This window comes from Arachis ipaensis, chromosome B9, assembly GCF_059453495.1.
Source record: "Arachis ipaensis isolate K30076 ecotype BB chromosome B9, ASM5945349v1, whole genome shotgun sequence".
Classification (NCBI taxonomy): domain Eukaryota; kingdom Viridiplantae; phylum Streptophyta; class Magnoliopsida; order Fabales; family Fabaceae; genus Arachis; species Arachis ipaensis.
Genome location: NC_142444.1, coordinates 158160080 through 158177325, shown reverse-complemented (window position 1 = coordinate 158177325; position 17246 = coordinate 158160080). Strand labels below are relative to the sequence as shown.

The 17246-nt window shown below is 25.9% G+C and overlaps 1 protein-coding gene across 1 annotated transcript; it reads right to left on the bottom strand.

The window, feature by feature from the left end:
- Positions 1–536: 536 nt before the first annotated feature.
- Positions 537–3681, bottom strand: LOC107618679 (uncharacterized). Its single transcript, XM_088499998.1, has 3 exons — positions 2910–3681; positions 1840–2187; positions 537–1729 (listed from the first exon to the last, which is right to left on the bottom strand). The coding sequence occupies exons 1-3, from the start codon at positions 3348–3350 to the stop codon at positions 1112–1114; spliced, it is 1407 nt and encodes a 468-aa protein (XP_088356124.1). The 5' UTR covers positions 3351–3681; the 3' UTR covers positions 537–1111.
- Between the last annotated feature and the right edge of the window lie 13565 nt (positions 3682–17246).

Here is a 17246-nt window from a genome sequence, read left to right as displayed (position 1 = left end):
ATTTATTCACAATTCCCTCTGGCTTCCATTCACTCCATTAAAGTATTATTCCTCCACTAGTTCCCTGTTTTCCAGTGCTTTGCTCATTTTGACCATGACCATGGGGAAAAGAGAGAAGCTTCCACACATGCAGTAGTCATGACCAAATAAATAAATATAAAGTGTGTGCTGTACACTTGCTCAATTCCAGAGACTAAGAACTTATTATATCACAAGATGTATGAGTACCTCATCTTAGTCTTAACTCTAATGCACGTTACAATGTGCATAATTTCATTTTTGTAATTATATTATTAAAAAAGCATGCATGTCCAATTGCGAGTTTTCACTTTTCTGTAGTTACATCTTTCTATAAAATTAAGAATTAACTACACAAAGATTCCAGCAATATGCTAATACACTAATACCATATGGGCTTGTAACTTGTAAGCAAGTAATTTATGATTATTGTGAACAATGCATAAACTTCTTGAATAGACAATCAATGGAGTGTGTACATTTCATTTTCTGAAAAGTAATAACAAACAGCATCAAAATACAAACGAAAATCATATATATTAGAAAAGATATGATGGGTACATCAAATTTAAGACTGAGTATTGTCTCTGTCACCCTACTCCATTATCAAAGCTATCAAAAACACCATCTTTACCTTTCCAAACACACACAACCTCCACTCCATGTGGAAGCTGTTAGAGTCAAACTGGCCGTGGCCACCTGGCCGGTGGCAGACTCTTTAATATTAACCACCACCGACACTTGGGGAACTTGAAAAGTAAGAAAAGTTCATCAATGGTCTACTATACCAACATTTCATCACCACCTTCCCATACTTATGGAAGGTAAACTAAAAATTTAACCTCCATTTGCTCTATTCCGAAAGGGAAACCGAGCTCCAACTCCTTAGTTGGATTCTGCATCTGAGTATAAACATTCACTCCCGCGAATTTTTATGCTCTATTTACAGAGGATATAGAGGCATAAACAAACTCCGGAAAAGGGAAAAACTGAATCACTATACTAACAACTAAATTCTAGACGTTAGTAGTAAAGAAAACTAGTGACTGCTATTAACAATTGCCCTGAATTGATGATATTCCTAACCGCATTGTTAGATTTCCATCTTCCAGATCATATTATCAACACTGCAATTATGAGATTTCTCCAATGCAACAACTTTGGCCCGGTGTAATGATGTTGTGTTCTTTCCTCTGTCATCCTGAGGAAGTTCACAAGCTTCACTGACAGAACCTGTCCTCAAATCTGCTGGGGGAATGAAGCAATCTACTGAGAGACCTGGGACATTGAATGCAACCTCTTCAATTGTCCAAGCCTCTTCCATTTTTGTTTTGGTATGGCTCATGGCCATCTCCCCAAACCTGAAAAGAGTTACCACAGAATGCCCTGAGTGGGCAATCATGATCCCTTCCACGGACCTGTAATCATCAAGGTATGAATTGATTGTAGTTTCCCAATAAACTGCATCACCGCCATTGGATTGGATGCGGGTGAGATGAGAATCCTCAATATGAACAAGAAGGCCAGTCTTTTGGCTGAAGTAGCCAAATAAGACATGCCTTATGATCTCAGCAGGACCCTCACTTCGAGACTTCAATGTTTCGGGGTCAGTAACAAGTTTAAGGATGAAACAATCCTCGCCATTGATATTTTTCTCGCCTATGCATTTTGCATCAGCAAACATACTGGCAGTGGTTCTAGGATCAAGACCCTGAGTACAAAAATATACACACATTTATAAATTAGAGGATAAAATGGAATAGAGTGCTGTAAAAACAAAATGTAGATGCAGGCCAGAAAAATTTTAAGACATAGTTCAACCTGAAGTGCACGGCGCAGAGGCCTCACAGGTCCTTTAGCTGTGTGAGCACCGAGCCAAGGTGTGTGCCTCCAAACAAGCTTGCCATTGCAACCGGCATGAACCTTGCTTCCCCCAACTGCAAGCTCTACATACCACATGTCGGGATTCATCTGCCAGAGCACAAATCCACCGGACTCCGCACACCTAGAGGCATTCCGGTTTTTCACTACTCTAGTTGCAGTTTCAAACTCAGAAGCTACCATCCTCACCTTTCCCATTGCATATGCATTTCTTATTGAGTTCTGCAACTTCTGCCCTCCAGAGGCAGCAGTATACTGCTGCAATATGTAATGAGCAGATGAAGTTTCCTGCAAGCATAGCCAGGAAGAAACACGAGACATCAAAATCACTAATTTAGATGTTGAATAAAACATATTAACATTTATTTTCTGATGCAAACAGAAGAATTTGGCATCCTTAACAGTAGAAAGGTACATCTAATATACTTTACAGGAAGTGAAATGAATTTTAACTTTTGCACCAGGACTTGATCTGCTTGACAAGTAAACTAATCTCATGCAATAAGTTTTGTTTTACACATTAAGTTCTCAAAGTTAAACTTGTTACAGCACAAAGAACCCTTATAGAAAACATATAATCTCATATTCTCTACTGTTTTTTTTTTTTTCCCAAGCGTAAAACTGAAGCAATAGAGAAAAGGTGCTATTGATTCTTACTTTCAACGGTTATCCGTTTCGGCAGAAGACATAAAAGATTAAAAGCGCAACAGATAATAAAACTGGAGCTTGAAACATAAGCCGAATCTTCAGGCAGAATCAAAACAGGACAAGATGCATAAAACACCAAACACAAGTTACCGGAGAAAAAACCAATCCCATCACAGCTACTCATGATTAAACACATGCATCCAAACAAACAAAAGATAGAGAGAGATAGAATAAAACAAAAGGAAAAGAAATCGATTCTCTGAAGCACCCCCTCAACCCAGCCACAAAAAAACACAATCAGTGGTCCTAAATAGAAAATTGAACAAAAAGGAAGGCATTCGAGGAAGAGAGAGAGAACTGACAATAGGAGTGTCTTTGATGCTGAGATGAGGCAAGGGGTCCGCCGCAGAGACATAGACAGGTGCGAGAGGAGCTCCCATGACGCCGAGAAGGAGCCTCAGATCAGTCCTCTTGTAGGACATGGAAGACACAGACGGAGCACGTGACAGCTGACCCTTCATCCAACTTCCTATGCCTGACCCGACCCGCTTCGAATCACTCCCGCTGTCCGCACCCTCTGTTGTGTCTGGACCCTCCATTAGAGGCGCCAGTGCCTCTCCCAACGGCCTCAAGCTTCCGGATCTCGCAATATCGGAGTCCATGCTGGCGTGTTTCTTTCTACGCAGAAGACCTGTTAAGGGCGAACCAGCTCGAGCCGGACTGCTGGACCGGGAACGTGATGGCGAGAGGCCGCGAACCACTTCTTCCTTGAGCGCGGAGAAAAATCCCTGTTTCTTTTCCATTTGTTGAGAGGATCAAATTAGAGAATTGTGGTTTGAAGAAAGAGTGTGTGAAAGGAGTGAAGAGAATGGGAAGAATACTAAGAAAATAGCGAGGCGAAGGAGAGAGTGAACTTCATAGATACAGGGGAAAAGAAGAAGGAGTTGAAGAGTGAGTGGAGTGAGTGAGAGTGTGAATGGGAATGAGGTGAAGGAGCAGAGTGCGTGAGCTTTAGAGCAGAGCAGTGTGCGTTTGTGGGCGTACGGTTTCCGGAGAGAGAGAGAGAGAGAGAGAGAGAGACTTTATGGGAAGGTGAAAGCCTGAAAGGGTGTGAGAATATTACATCACCTTTTTATAGTAATTACTAATTAAGGTATTTATTAGAGAGATCAAGAGGTAAATTAACATAGAGCCTCATTATTTTTAAATTAACATAATCAAATGTTTTAAGTTTAATAGTGTAAAAATTATTATTTAAACATTTGTATAGATCTACTTTATTTAACTTTTTTAGAAGAATTTTATGTTTATATATTGATATTATAAAAAAAATTATAGGTATATTTTTTTATTTTTCACATCATTTTGAGAATTTAAATTGAGTAAATGGTTAAATTTATTTTTAAAAGATTACTTATTATCTAAATTAATTTTTAAAAATTTTTTTAATTAAATTTATTCTTTATTTATCCTTTCGTCAGTTTCGTTGCTAACGACGTTAAAATTTACTGATGTAGCACATTGAGTGACACTACACTGATCATAATATAATTTTAGCAGTTCTAGTTAGTTTATAATATGATAAAATTATGTAATTAGATTAAATTAATCTTAAATTAAGTGGGACTTTGAGGCATTGAAATCTATCAATTTAATCTAATTTCATAAACTTATCATGTTAGTATAGGACTACGACGATCAAGTGTGTGTTGTGAGGTAACAAATTTCAACGCGAAAGTGAAGGAATGACAAATTTGATTAAGAAAAATCTTTTTAGGACCAATTTAAAAACCTAAAGTGAAGGAATGACAAATTTGATTAAGAAAAATCTTTTTAGGACCAATTTAAAAAACTAATAATCTTTTAGAGACGAATTTGACCCTTTACTCATTTAAATTTTATTTAAAAGTTTGTCGCTAGTTAATGAGTTACTGTATATGTATATATAAGATAGAATTTAACCCTCTAAACTTACTTAAATAAATAAGTGAGATGAATATTCTATTTAATCATGTATTTATTAAATCATCAAATAATTAAATTTTAAAATTACTATTAAAAATTAATATAATACATTAATTTAATTAGATATTTGTATAAAACTCTGTTTAAAAAAATTTTAAAGTATTCTATTATAAAAGAAAAAAGCTTTTGGTAATAAGAATTATTTTAGATACAAAAAAATTTGACTCGATTGTAATATAATCTTACGTTTCAGTAAAAATATTTTTATCATTTCATAATTAAGATTTCTAATGTTTGATGTGAGTTTTAAAAACTATTAAAATTATTAGTATAAATTTAAAGAGTAATTTTAAAAAACATTAATTTTGTATCTTTTATTTATTAAAGTTACTTTTTGTTTTTGTTTTACCAAATAATGCTATTATGATTTTTAAAAGATGTCTATTTATATAAAGATATTTTTATGTAAAAATAATAATTAAAATGTCGTAAATGCATATTATATATAATAAATATTTTAGTCAAAGATATTAAATTTGACCCTTTTTAATTATAATTTTTATGTTAAAAACTTGAAATATTTGTTTTTTAAGCTACTTTTAAAAAACTTTAAAAAATCTTTATTTTTTTAAGAGGCTTGAGAATACCAGATCCAATCTTTATAATTAGTTCTCTTAATCATTTCATGTTAAAAAATAAATTGATTAAAAATGTACAGTATCACATTTTCCGTAACGAAATTGTGTGTTTATTATATTCCATCCATAAAAATTGAATTCAACTCTTTTAATAATATGCATAATTGTATGATATATATATGATATGATATCCTTTTGCGGGAACATAAATTGAAATCATGATATATTTGATTCGATATGGATATTTATTTTCTTAACATTGAGACTTTATTATTGTGTAATAAGTTGCAAATTTCAATCAAATGAATTTATCCCAACATATAATTTTCCTTTTCAATACATGCAGTTATAAACATATTATAAATTGATTTCTTAGTAACATTATCATAAAAAAACTTCTTAATCTAGTCTTTTTTTTTTTTAGGCTTAAACTTGAAACAATTTTGTTCACGTGGTTCTCACAGGAAATAAACAAATGAATAAAATTTGTATCAATATTGTGAAGCAATAATAAGAAGTTATAACAATAAATATTAAATACTCGTATCAATCATTTATATAAAGTTGACTTCAGCGGTTTCCATCAAGTATTGGTGGGGCTGATTCAAAAGCCATATTTCATATTGGTTGAAAATGTAATTTTTCGTACCAAAAAAAATTCAAGACAATTATTTAAAACCTCGTTAGATTTTTCATATGTGTAAGCTTTGGCAAAATAATTTTTGGATAGATTTTTTAACATTTTATTTTGTGTTTGATAAATAAAAAAATTACGTGTTTGTGTTTGTAATCTTAAAAAATTATGAATACTTTTAAAATCGCTTAAAAAGATATATTTTCTAAAGTTAATTTATATTTATAAAAAATAAAAAATTTAATATAATTTTATATATTAGTAAATATTCAAATTTGATCTTAATTAAATTATTGATATTAAATTTTATTTACCATCAATTTTTTTTTATTTATGTCTATTATAATAATTTTAAATTTTAAAAGTTATTTTTGTCATAAAGTATTTGTCATCTTAATTAACTAATTACATATTTATTTTTTACATATTTAATAAATAAAATAATAATTTACTTAACTCGTTATATAATATTTTTATCAACTCTATTTGTTATTAACTCTACTCTAAAAAATAAATTAATGTTACCAAGCTTTTAGACATTTTTCTTAGGGTGTAATTTTGATTTGGTCTCCTGTATTTGGATGTAATTTTGTTTTGTTCTTTAAGATTTAAAGTATCCTATTTGAATCTAAAAAATTTTTATTTAATTTCAATTTAGTCTCACCTCAGATCAAAGTTAAATAATTAACGAAATATCCTACATGATAGCAGTACAAGAACAAGATCGATAATCTGGAGAACAAGTACAAGTTCCAAACACACAAAATAAACTGTGAATGTATCAATACATTTATTTATTATTCTCCTTAGTTCTATAGAAAATATTTTATTTAAATTGTAATAAAAATAATAAATAAATATATTAATGCATCCACAGTTGATTTTATGTCTCTGAAGCTTGTACTTGTTCTCCAAATTATCGATCTTGTTCTTATACTACTGTCATATAGCACATTCCGTTAATTATTTAACTTTGACCTCATAGTGTAACTACATTAAAATTAAATGAAACTTTTTTAGATTTAAATAGGACACTTTAAATCTTAAAGACTAAAACAGAATTACTCTCAAACATAAAAGACCAATTTAATATTTACTCTTTTTCTTAAGTATAGACATAGAAATTTATTTGATATCAAAGTAAAATATTTTTATTTACAAAGTTATCCACGACTCATTATCCGTATAATAATACATCTCTTTCTTGGTAACAACCTTTATCTTCACATTAAGAAAAAACCGAGTTTATTTATAAATAATGTAGTGCAAAAAATCAAAACAATAACACAAGTATTGTGAAAAAAGTAGAAAGTAGAGTGCATGCATGATGGTGCAAAGAATTTGAGGAGTAAGTAGGGTAGTATATCTAGCAATCTACTAGGCAGACAGAATAAAATATAAAACATAAAAAATAAAAATACAAAAATTAATATTTTTATATTTTATTTAAGAATAAATTAAAATAAATTATAAAAGTTTAATTTATTTTTATTTTTTTATTCAAAAAATTTAGTAAAATAATATAATAATAAAAAATAAAATTATAAAAAATTAATAAAAAAATAAAAAAATAAAAAATAAATTACATCTTTTATTAATATCACAATATCTTAATTTAATATCTCTAAATATAATATTTTTATTTATATCTCAATTTACTAAACATAATTTTATGTTTTTATGTGTTATCTCAATGTCCTCTGGTACCAAACCAGCACAGCCTAATAATCTAGCTAGTAGTATGCATGATTTAGGCTCTGCTAAACACAAAACACTAACAGTCTAACACCAATGTTTGTTGCAGTCTATGAACCCATTATTCGACCGTTACTCTTTTGTGATTCCCAGGAAATACCATTAGCATTTAGCAACGTCTCATCTTTGGTCGGACTATCATACCCGCTCTTATCCTCAAATTTCTTCCTACGTCCTCACTCTCTCTCATAACTCATAATATGCCACTTAGGCACTTATATATATATATATATATATATATATATATATATATATATATATATATATATATGTAAGTTTACATTTTGTAATATTTATGCAGTATAATAGTTTGTTTTTATTTTTATAAGTTTATTTATCTTATGTTTTTTTTTTTGGTGACTATTTATCTTATTTATCTTATGTTTTAACCATATATATTAAATTTATAAATTAAAAATTTTTTATTAAAAAGATAAAAAATTTATATTTTTTATGCATTTATTTTATTTTTATTAAATAAAAATATTTAAAATCTTTTACTAATAATAAATTTATTATGTGTCTTTAAATCAAATATTAGCTAATTAAACTTTTTTTATTAAAATAATTGTGTCTAATTAAAATATTTTATAATACTATTAAGATATTTTTATATTTTTTTAGTGATATACACATTCTAAATCAGAGGAGTAAAAATTTATAAAGAAATATTTGTAGAGATAATATTCAATTTGATCGTTAAATTTGCACATAAATTTTAATTTAATCTTTAAAATTTAAATTATCTATGTTTAATTTTTAATCTTTATAAACATAACTCATGTTAATCTTTGAGATAATAATTTTAACAAACAACTTTAACAAAACATTTATTTAGATAGTCAAATACAATATTAGATTTTTAAAAATAATATTATTTTATTTTTAATGCTCAAATAATCTAAAAACAATATCGTATCATCACTTATTTTGAGAGGAAAGCATAACAGTCCAAATGCATGCCAAAAATGGGTTGATTTACGTTATTTGTTGAATTATTTAAATACTAAAACTAAAATGACATTGTTTTTATCAAAATCGTAATATATATCTATTTATGTCAGAGTTTTATTAATATTTATTTGTTAAAAATAATTAAAATTTTAGAAATTAAATTAAAATTTATATAAAAGTTTAAAAATTAATTTGAGTATTCTCTCAATGTTTTTATGTACATAGAATAAATTTAAGAGTCCTCATGGTCTGCATAAAGAAAAACAATCATTGTAATGTATATATATAAAAAATTAATTGCTAAATTTTAATTATTTAAATATAAATATATAATAATTAATTTGAATTTTTTTTGTATAAATAGTATTTAGAAAAAAAAAAAAGTAATGTACTGCATAATAATTAACAAATGAAAGGAAGAGGAAAAAAATTGAAATTGTTAATTGATTTAAAAAAAGAAACAACGGTTAGACCACCTAAAATCCTTCCATGGGATTATTGGTCTTAATAGTTTGAACAGCGAGAAATAAATTAAGGATTAATAATTAAATTAGTCTAGAAAAGATAAGGTATTATTTAAATTTGTTGTTAAATATTTTTAATTAAATCAGTATTTTAAAAATTATAAATTAATTATATTTTTTTTCAATGATTCTATTAATAATTTTTGTTAATAATTAATGACATAGAATATTAATGGATAATAAATATGATACATAACATGTCTAATTAGACATTAATCAAATATATTTATAAAAATTTATTAATTTAATTATTAAATTATATTAGAATAAAATTTATATAATTAAAAAAAATTAAATTAATAGATTTTAATAAATATATCTAATTCACGTCTAATTAGATATTTCAAATATTATGTATGTTATCTATTAATATTTTATATTATTAATTAATGACAAAAATTATTAATAAAATTACTAAAAAATAAATACGATAAATTTTTAATTTTTAAAAAATTAATTTAATTAAAAAATTTTTAAAAAATAAATTTAAAAAATATTTAATTTTTCAAAAATTAATTTAATTATTAACTCTATTACTCCATAAAATGAGGTATGAACACTTAATTAAGCATTTGTTCGTCTTTGTTCTGTGGTGATGGGACCCAAAGAAAAACGCGTCTTAACTTTATCCTTTTGTGATGCATACACCTAATGAGTGCCTGAGAAAATCTCCCCCCAAATATTAAAGATTCCTAAAAATCTACATACAGCTTCGTGATTTTTTCAATTATTACATTTCTTTTGTATATATATTTTATTTTTAATATCAAAAGTAATTAATAAAAAATAAAAAAAATAATCATTTATATTATAAAAAATAATGTGAATATATTTTTTTATTTTTTATTCCAAAAAAGCTACTGCTGAATTGCTGATCTTTGACTCTGCAAAACATTCATTCACCTTTATTTCTTTAATAGTACGATGAATTGATGATACAGCCTTTCTTTCTCATTCGAGTAAATAAGATTTAATACAGAATTAAGTGAAAGTAAATTGCTTCTAAACAAGTTTAACAAACTTGGCTCTTTTTTTTTTTTTGGGCATTTGAAAAGTTTCTTTAGATTATTTCTGCATCAGTACCCTGTTTCGCAAAGTGCCTTAGAATATTCCTTTAAATGTGATTTTAGATTCCTAACATATAATTCTAAAATAAAAATTCACCTACAATTAATTTTATATACAATTGATAATTGAAAATTTGTAAGATGATTTGAATAAATTATTATTTAATAATTCTCAATTATTAACTACACATAAAGATAACTGTACATAATTTTTTTATCTTAAAAAAATTTAAAAAATATACACCGAAGTCCCGACGCAAAATAGAGTATACAAAATGTAACAAATTAACAATAGCAATTGAAACCGTTACTCCACTCTTTACAATAAATTAATTCAATTAAAAAATAAAAAAAAGGTTTAAGTTATTCATCATGATGGGATTGTGTTGTGCTTGTGCATCAACTTGCATATATGTACAGGATGCACTTTTGGATTTTAATTGTTCTCTGGTCTCAGTTGATCAGTTTGTAGGGACAGTTACTTCTAATTAAAATATTAGTTATGACCCAGAATGTTGCCCCATCATCCAAACAAAAAAAAGTATGAGAACCCCTATTTTTGCTTACAGTGGTAGCCACTTTATATATATATATATATATAAAATTTTAAGTGTACCGAAAATATTGGTGTTCTAGTTATTTTAACTATTAATTTTTAATATATATTATATATATTTTTTATAATTCAGATGAACTATTAAAACAACTGGAACACTACTATTTTCCATACATTTAAAAGTCTTTCATATATATATATATATATTATCTTATTTGAGGATCACTATGGGGTTTAATTTGCATGATCCATCATCAAACTCAGTCATACATCATCATATATAAAAGGCGTGGGCCTCACTGAATTAAAACTAAAAAATGAAATGAAATGATTATGTGATTAGTGGGCCAATCAATAATTTTTATTTTTTTCCTGTTCCTGTGTGCAGTAGACAAAATTGTTGTTCCTTATCGACAAAGGCATTCCCTTAGTCATCAAACACACCAACCTTTTTCCCTTCTTCATCTTCTATATATACTTTTGTTTATTACTTTCGTAAAGCAGGATATCAATATATAATTTATGGAAACATTTTTAAATATATCGATATTTTAGTAAATTTTAATCGTTGATATTAATTATATATATTATATATTTTTTATAATTAAAATTAATAGTACTGATATATTTAAAAGTTTTTCTAATTTTTATAAACAATTTAGCTTTTTTAAGTGATTAATTCGCTTGTTCGTATAAATAAGTATTGAATATTTAAATTTTATTTTGTATACATAATTATTTATTGACTAATAATAAATTATTAAAAAAATTTTAATTTTAATGTGTTTACAATATAAAATATTTTACATAATCGTACAATTATATTGACTATTCACATCGTTAATGTATGTAAAAAATAATTATTTTTACTAAAATAACATTATATAATTTAATGTATATATAAAATTATTTTATACTGATAATGTATTAAAATTAAATTCTTAAATAAAATTTAAATTTATGATAAATTAATATTTATCCTATCAAATTAAAGGATATATATATATCGACTGGATTTGATGATGTTGTTGCATCCTCTTACTTGCAAAGCTGGTTTCCACTTTAATCATAGGCTTGAACTCTCAAATTGTCACTATCCATTATATGGGTAATTAAACATAAGTAATCCAAGTGAGTCCAACTTGGACACATAATTGTTAATTGTAATTTTTTCTTGGTGACTATTGTTAATTGTAATTTGAGAGAATGAATTCTGTTAATTTTTTCTTAATAATTGAAGGAGTAAAATGTGTTTTTTATTATTAATTTTATACGTGAAACAAAAAAAATATAAAAAAATATTGAAAAGTTAAAAATTATATTTTATTCTTTTAATTATTAAAAATATTGACAGAATTTATTTCCATAATTTGATGGCTGTCCAAAATTACCTTTCTGTACTCGTTTCAACTTCTCATTACTACTTAATTAAATATTTATCCACCGCATAGGCATTATAATTTACTACTCTAATAATTACTAAAAGGTTTAATTCCAATGAATTTTGTGACAATAGCATCATATAGTTCTCAGGCCTAATTATATACAGGCGTCGGATGATGTAATTTTGTGCCAACCATTGTTGGCTATTAATTAACTTCCACTGGCCAAAACTAATTTGGTAGGAATTAGGATACATATATGTCAGATATTAATGGAGCTATGAAGGGACAATAATAATTTATTAATTAATCTGATGAGTTGTTGTATTATTACTTATTTTCTCCTCAATGATTTAATTTATTCCATATATACATAATACATACCTTATTTCGTATATACTCTCTTTTTCATATGCTATATATGTCCAAAAATCATTATCATAGATTAATTAGGTTGAAGAAGTGCACGTGAATTGTGAATTCAATATGTATGGATATGTCCTTATTTAGCATGATCTAAGCTGGCCAAATGGTGATTTTAATTTGCTCCAGGCAACTTGTGATGGAGAGAGTATTGGTTACAAGTGAATGTACTAATACAGGCCTTCCACATGCTATAATATTTCGATCATACTATGCATATTTTTTTATTGTGTGACGATATTTTTCAGTTCGACAGATTAATCTGTTGCATATTTGCTTACGTTTATTGAGCTGACCACTCAATCAATCTAAATTAATTCATACTATGCATATTAGCATATTAGTCATTTAAAATACGCATATAATGGTATCTCATAAATTCTTTTAAATTTAATTATTATGATGGTTTTTATAATTTTATTAATTTTTTAATTAAATTTTTATATATTTTTTAATTGAGTCTTTATACTATTTCTAATTTTATAATTAGATCTTTTTAGTATAAAAAATATTAGAGTTAATTTTTTTTTTACAAATTAAAAGTATCTATAATTAAAAATTTAATTAGGTCTTTTTTTATCGAAAATAGAGAGACTCAAACCCGTGACCTCTTAGGTGAGCTTGAGGAGACTATGCCATTTGAGATATAATCTATTGGCACCTAATTAAATCTTTGACCACATATTTTTTAAGAGTAATATTTTATTAATTTTAATATTTTAACATAAAAAAGAGTTAATTATAAAATTAAAAACAGTACAGAAACTCAATTAAAAAAAAAGTATAAAGACTTAATTACAAATTTAATAAAATTATAAAAATGAATAGAATAATTAAATAATTCTTTTATTATACAACTGTAAATAATCATTTTAGTATAAAATATATCGCTTTTTAATGTAATTCTAGTATTTTTCATAATATTTTATCCTTAAAAGAAATTTATATTTCCATTTTCAAATGCATGCTGTCACTAGCTACTCCCTCTACAGTGTTGAAGAAATTTGTTTGGTGCTGCAATTAAGCTAGCTACATACCAAGGTCTTTCAACTGCCATGTTAAATTATTCTTTCCCATTTGTTGCTAACTATGTGTTTCTTGTTTTGACCATATATTAACAGCATAAAAGAAAATCCATGTTCTCAGTTCCATTCTTTTGCTTTATGAATCAGTGTAGAGACTAATAATTTACATGGATCAGCTATGATACAATAAAGGAGAGAGTGTGCCTTGTGTTTGGGTCCCAAACCATATGCTACTTTCCAATGGTCTACCCAGCAACCTTCCTCTTTACGCGCCACAGCACGTGCACCAAAGATTTTGGCCCAAAAGAATATCATTATATCATGTCATGCACGGTTCACAGATACTGGACTCATTCTTCATCGCTTCAAACTAAGTAGGAAAAGTATAAAAATAACAGGGGAGTGCTAGGGAACAATAAAAATTTTGAACAACATGAACAACCACCAATTAAATAAAAATACACTACACCCTAATTTAATGTTATTAATTAAATTTACTCTTTTAACCATATTAATTCACATTGTTTACACATTGTTCAAAAATCTTGTTTGTTACCTATACTTTTCCAAAATAATATTATAAATTTTTAGACGATAATATATTCGGTCAAATATATTAAATTATCTAATAATTTATAATTTTTTTCATGTAAAAATATTATTATAAAAATATTCACCTCAACCTAAACGATTAAAACATCACTCATGTATTTTTTTTTTAAAAGAAGAAGAAATATCTTGATATAGTGATATAAAATCTGGGTAATGTCAGGAAGACAAAAAAAAGTCCAGGCAATTTATGACTAATTTTAGGTGATTTTCTTTAGTTACTGAACATTTCCGTAAAATCTTGCTAAATTCTTCTTCTGTGATATTAAATTTTACACTTGAAGTAAACAATGAGTTTTACATCTGATGACTAATGAGTGACTTATAAGGCAACATTCATATAATACTACTGATTATTTAATGTTTAGACAAAAAGCTAGGATACTAATCAATAAAAAAACAAACTCGAGTGAGATAAAATTTTTATTGGATAAATTATATAAAAGATATCCACAAATTTACGCAGCTTATAAAAATAACTTCAAAATATACGAATGGTAAATAAATTTTTGAAATATTTAAAAATATGATAAAAATAATAACAAAAAATATTATATGTAAAAAATGACATTTTTATTTGACAAATAATTTATATATTTGATTCGAATTTTTGTAAAAATATTTGGATAATTATTTAAAAAGTGTATATAAAACAAGAATAAAATTCTCTAAATCTCTTTTTTATTTTTTAAAGATTTTAGGTATTACAAAATTATCAATTCTAAAAATAATCGTATCTTATTTTTCGAATTATGCCTATAAAAAATTATATTAAAATTCGATCTCTAAAATCATTTTAAAAATATATATGTTTATTTTTAACACATTTTCAAATATTTTAAAAATGAGTTATGCTACGTGTACACTAAAATCAGCTACCAATATAAAATACATGTTGGAATATAAATATACATTAAAAATAAATTAAACCACACATGTATTTATATACTAATACATTGGTAGCTGATTTTAGTAGTTAATTTTAGTGTACAAATAATATTTTGGGTAAAAAATAAAAATAAGCCAAGGGAGAAAATAATTTACGTGAATAAGCCAAAACGAAAATTGCTTCATGAATCCACCAATGCACGTTTATATGTAGTTCGAACCAGCTTGGTTCGAACTCCATTTCTACATAATTCGAACTAGCTTGGTTCGAATTATACACAAATACAGGCACACACATAATTCGAACCAACTTGGTTCGAATTACACACAAACACACGCACACACTAATTCAAACCAGCTTGGTTCGAATTACACACACAATAATTCATGGTATAATTCGAATTATGCTATTAAAAAATTAATAATTTATTAAAAAAATTTATTAAAAAATTTATTAAAAAAATTAATAATTTAAAAATAAAAAATATATATATTTTATTTCATACGTTAAAAAAAAGCTAACAAAATATTTAATTACGAGATTTCTTTAAAATATTAATGAGCTATCAATTCGAATTTCATACAATACTTTTCTGTCCATTTTTAATAGTTCATGAATATTTTTTAATAAATTTTTTTAAATTATACTACAAAAAATATTTTATCCTATGCAAAACAATTTAAAAAAAATGGTTTAAAAAATGTTAGGAGTACTATAAAAATTTGTAATGTTATAATAACTTAGGTAAATACATGCATGTACTTAAATTTTAAATAAAATACTCTACATAGTCAATAATAATTTAGAAATGAAAGAAAATATTTTATTCCATACAAAATAATTAAAAAATATATTTTATTCTATACAAAATAATTTTAAAAATGACTTAAAAGATGTTATGAGTACTATAAAAGTTTGTAATATTCTAATGATTTAGATAAATACATGATAAAAATATTTTTTCTTTAATTTCTAAATTATTAGTGACTATGTGGAGTATTTCTTTAATGTCCTAAGTCATTAGGACATTACAAATTTTTATAGTCCTTCTAACATCTTTTAAGCCATTTTTTAAATTATTTTGCATAGAATAAAATATTTTTTTGTGGTATAATTTAAATAAATTTATTAAAAAATATTCATGATAATTTTTTAATAAAATTATTTAAATTATATGGTGAGATATTACATGATTCGAATTACGCATAGGGAAGTTCGAATTACTCTGATTCAAATTATATGGTGAGCAATTCGAATTCTATACAATACTCTTCTGCCCATTCTTGATAGCTCATGAATATTTTTTAATAAATTTATTTAAATTATACCACAAAAAAATATTTTATTCTATGCAAAATAATTTAAAAAATGGCTTAAAAGATGTTAGAAGTACTATAAAAATTTGTAATGTCCTAATGACTTAGGACATTAAAGAAATACTCCACATAGTCACTAATAATTTAGAAATTAAAGAAAAAATATTCTTATCATGTATTTACCTAAATCACTAGAATATTACAAACTTTTATAGTACTCATAACATCTTTTAAGCCATTTTTTAAAATTATTTTGTATAGAATAAAATATATTTTTTAATTATTTTGTATGGAATAAAATATTTTCTTTCATTTCTAAATTATTATTGACTATGTAGAGTATTTTATTTAAAATTTAAGTACATGCATGTATTTACCTAAGTTATTATAACATTACAAATTTTTATAGTACTCCTAACATTTTTTAAGCCATTTTTTTTAAATTGTTTTGCATAGGATAAAATATTTTTTGTAGTATAATTTAAAAAAATTTATTAAAAAATATTCATGAACTATTAAAAATGGACAGAAAAGTATTGTATAGAATTCGAATTGATAGCTCATTAATATTTTAAAGAAGTCTCGTAATTAAATATTTTGTTAGCTTTTTTTTAACGTATGAAATAAAATATATATTTTTTAATTTTTTAACAGCATAATTCGAATTATACCATGAATTATTGTGTGTGTAATTCGAACCAAGCTGGTTTGAATTAGTGTGTGCATGTGTTTCTGTGTAATTCGAACTAAGCTGGTTCGAATTATGTGTGTGCGTATGTTTGTGTATAATTCGAACCAAGCTGGTTCGAATTATGTAGAAATGGAGTTCGAACCAAGTTGGTTCGAACTACATATAAACGTGCATTGGTGGATTCATGAAGCAATTTTTGTTTTGGCTTATTCACGTAAATTATTTTCTTCCTTGGCTTATTTTTGTTTTTTACCCTAATATTTTTGTTAAA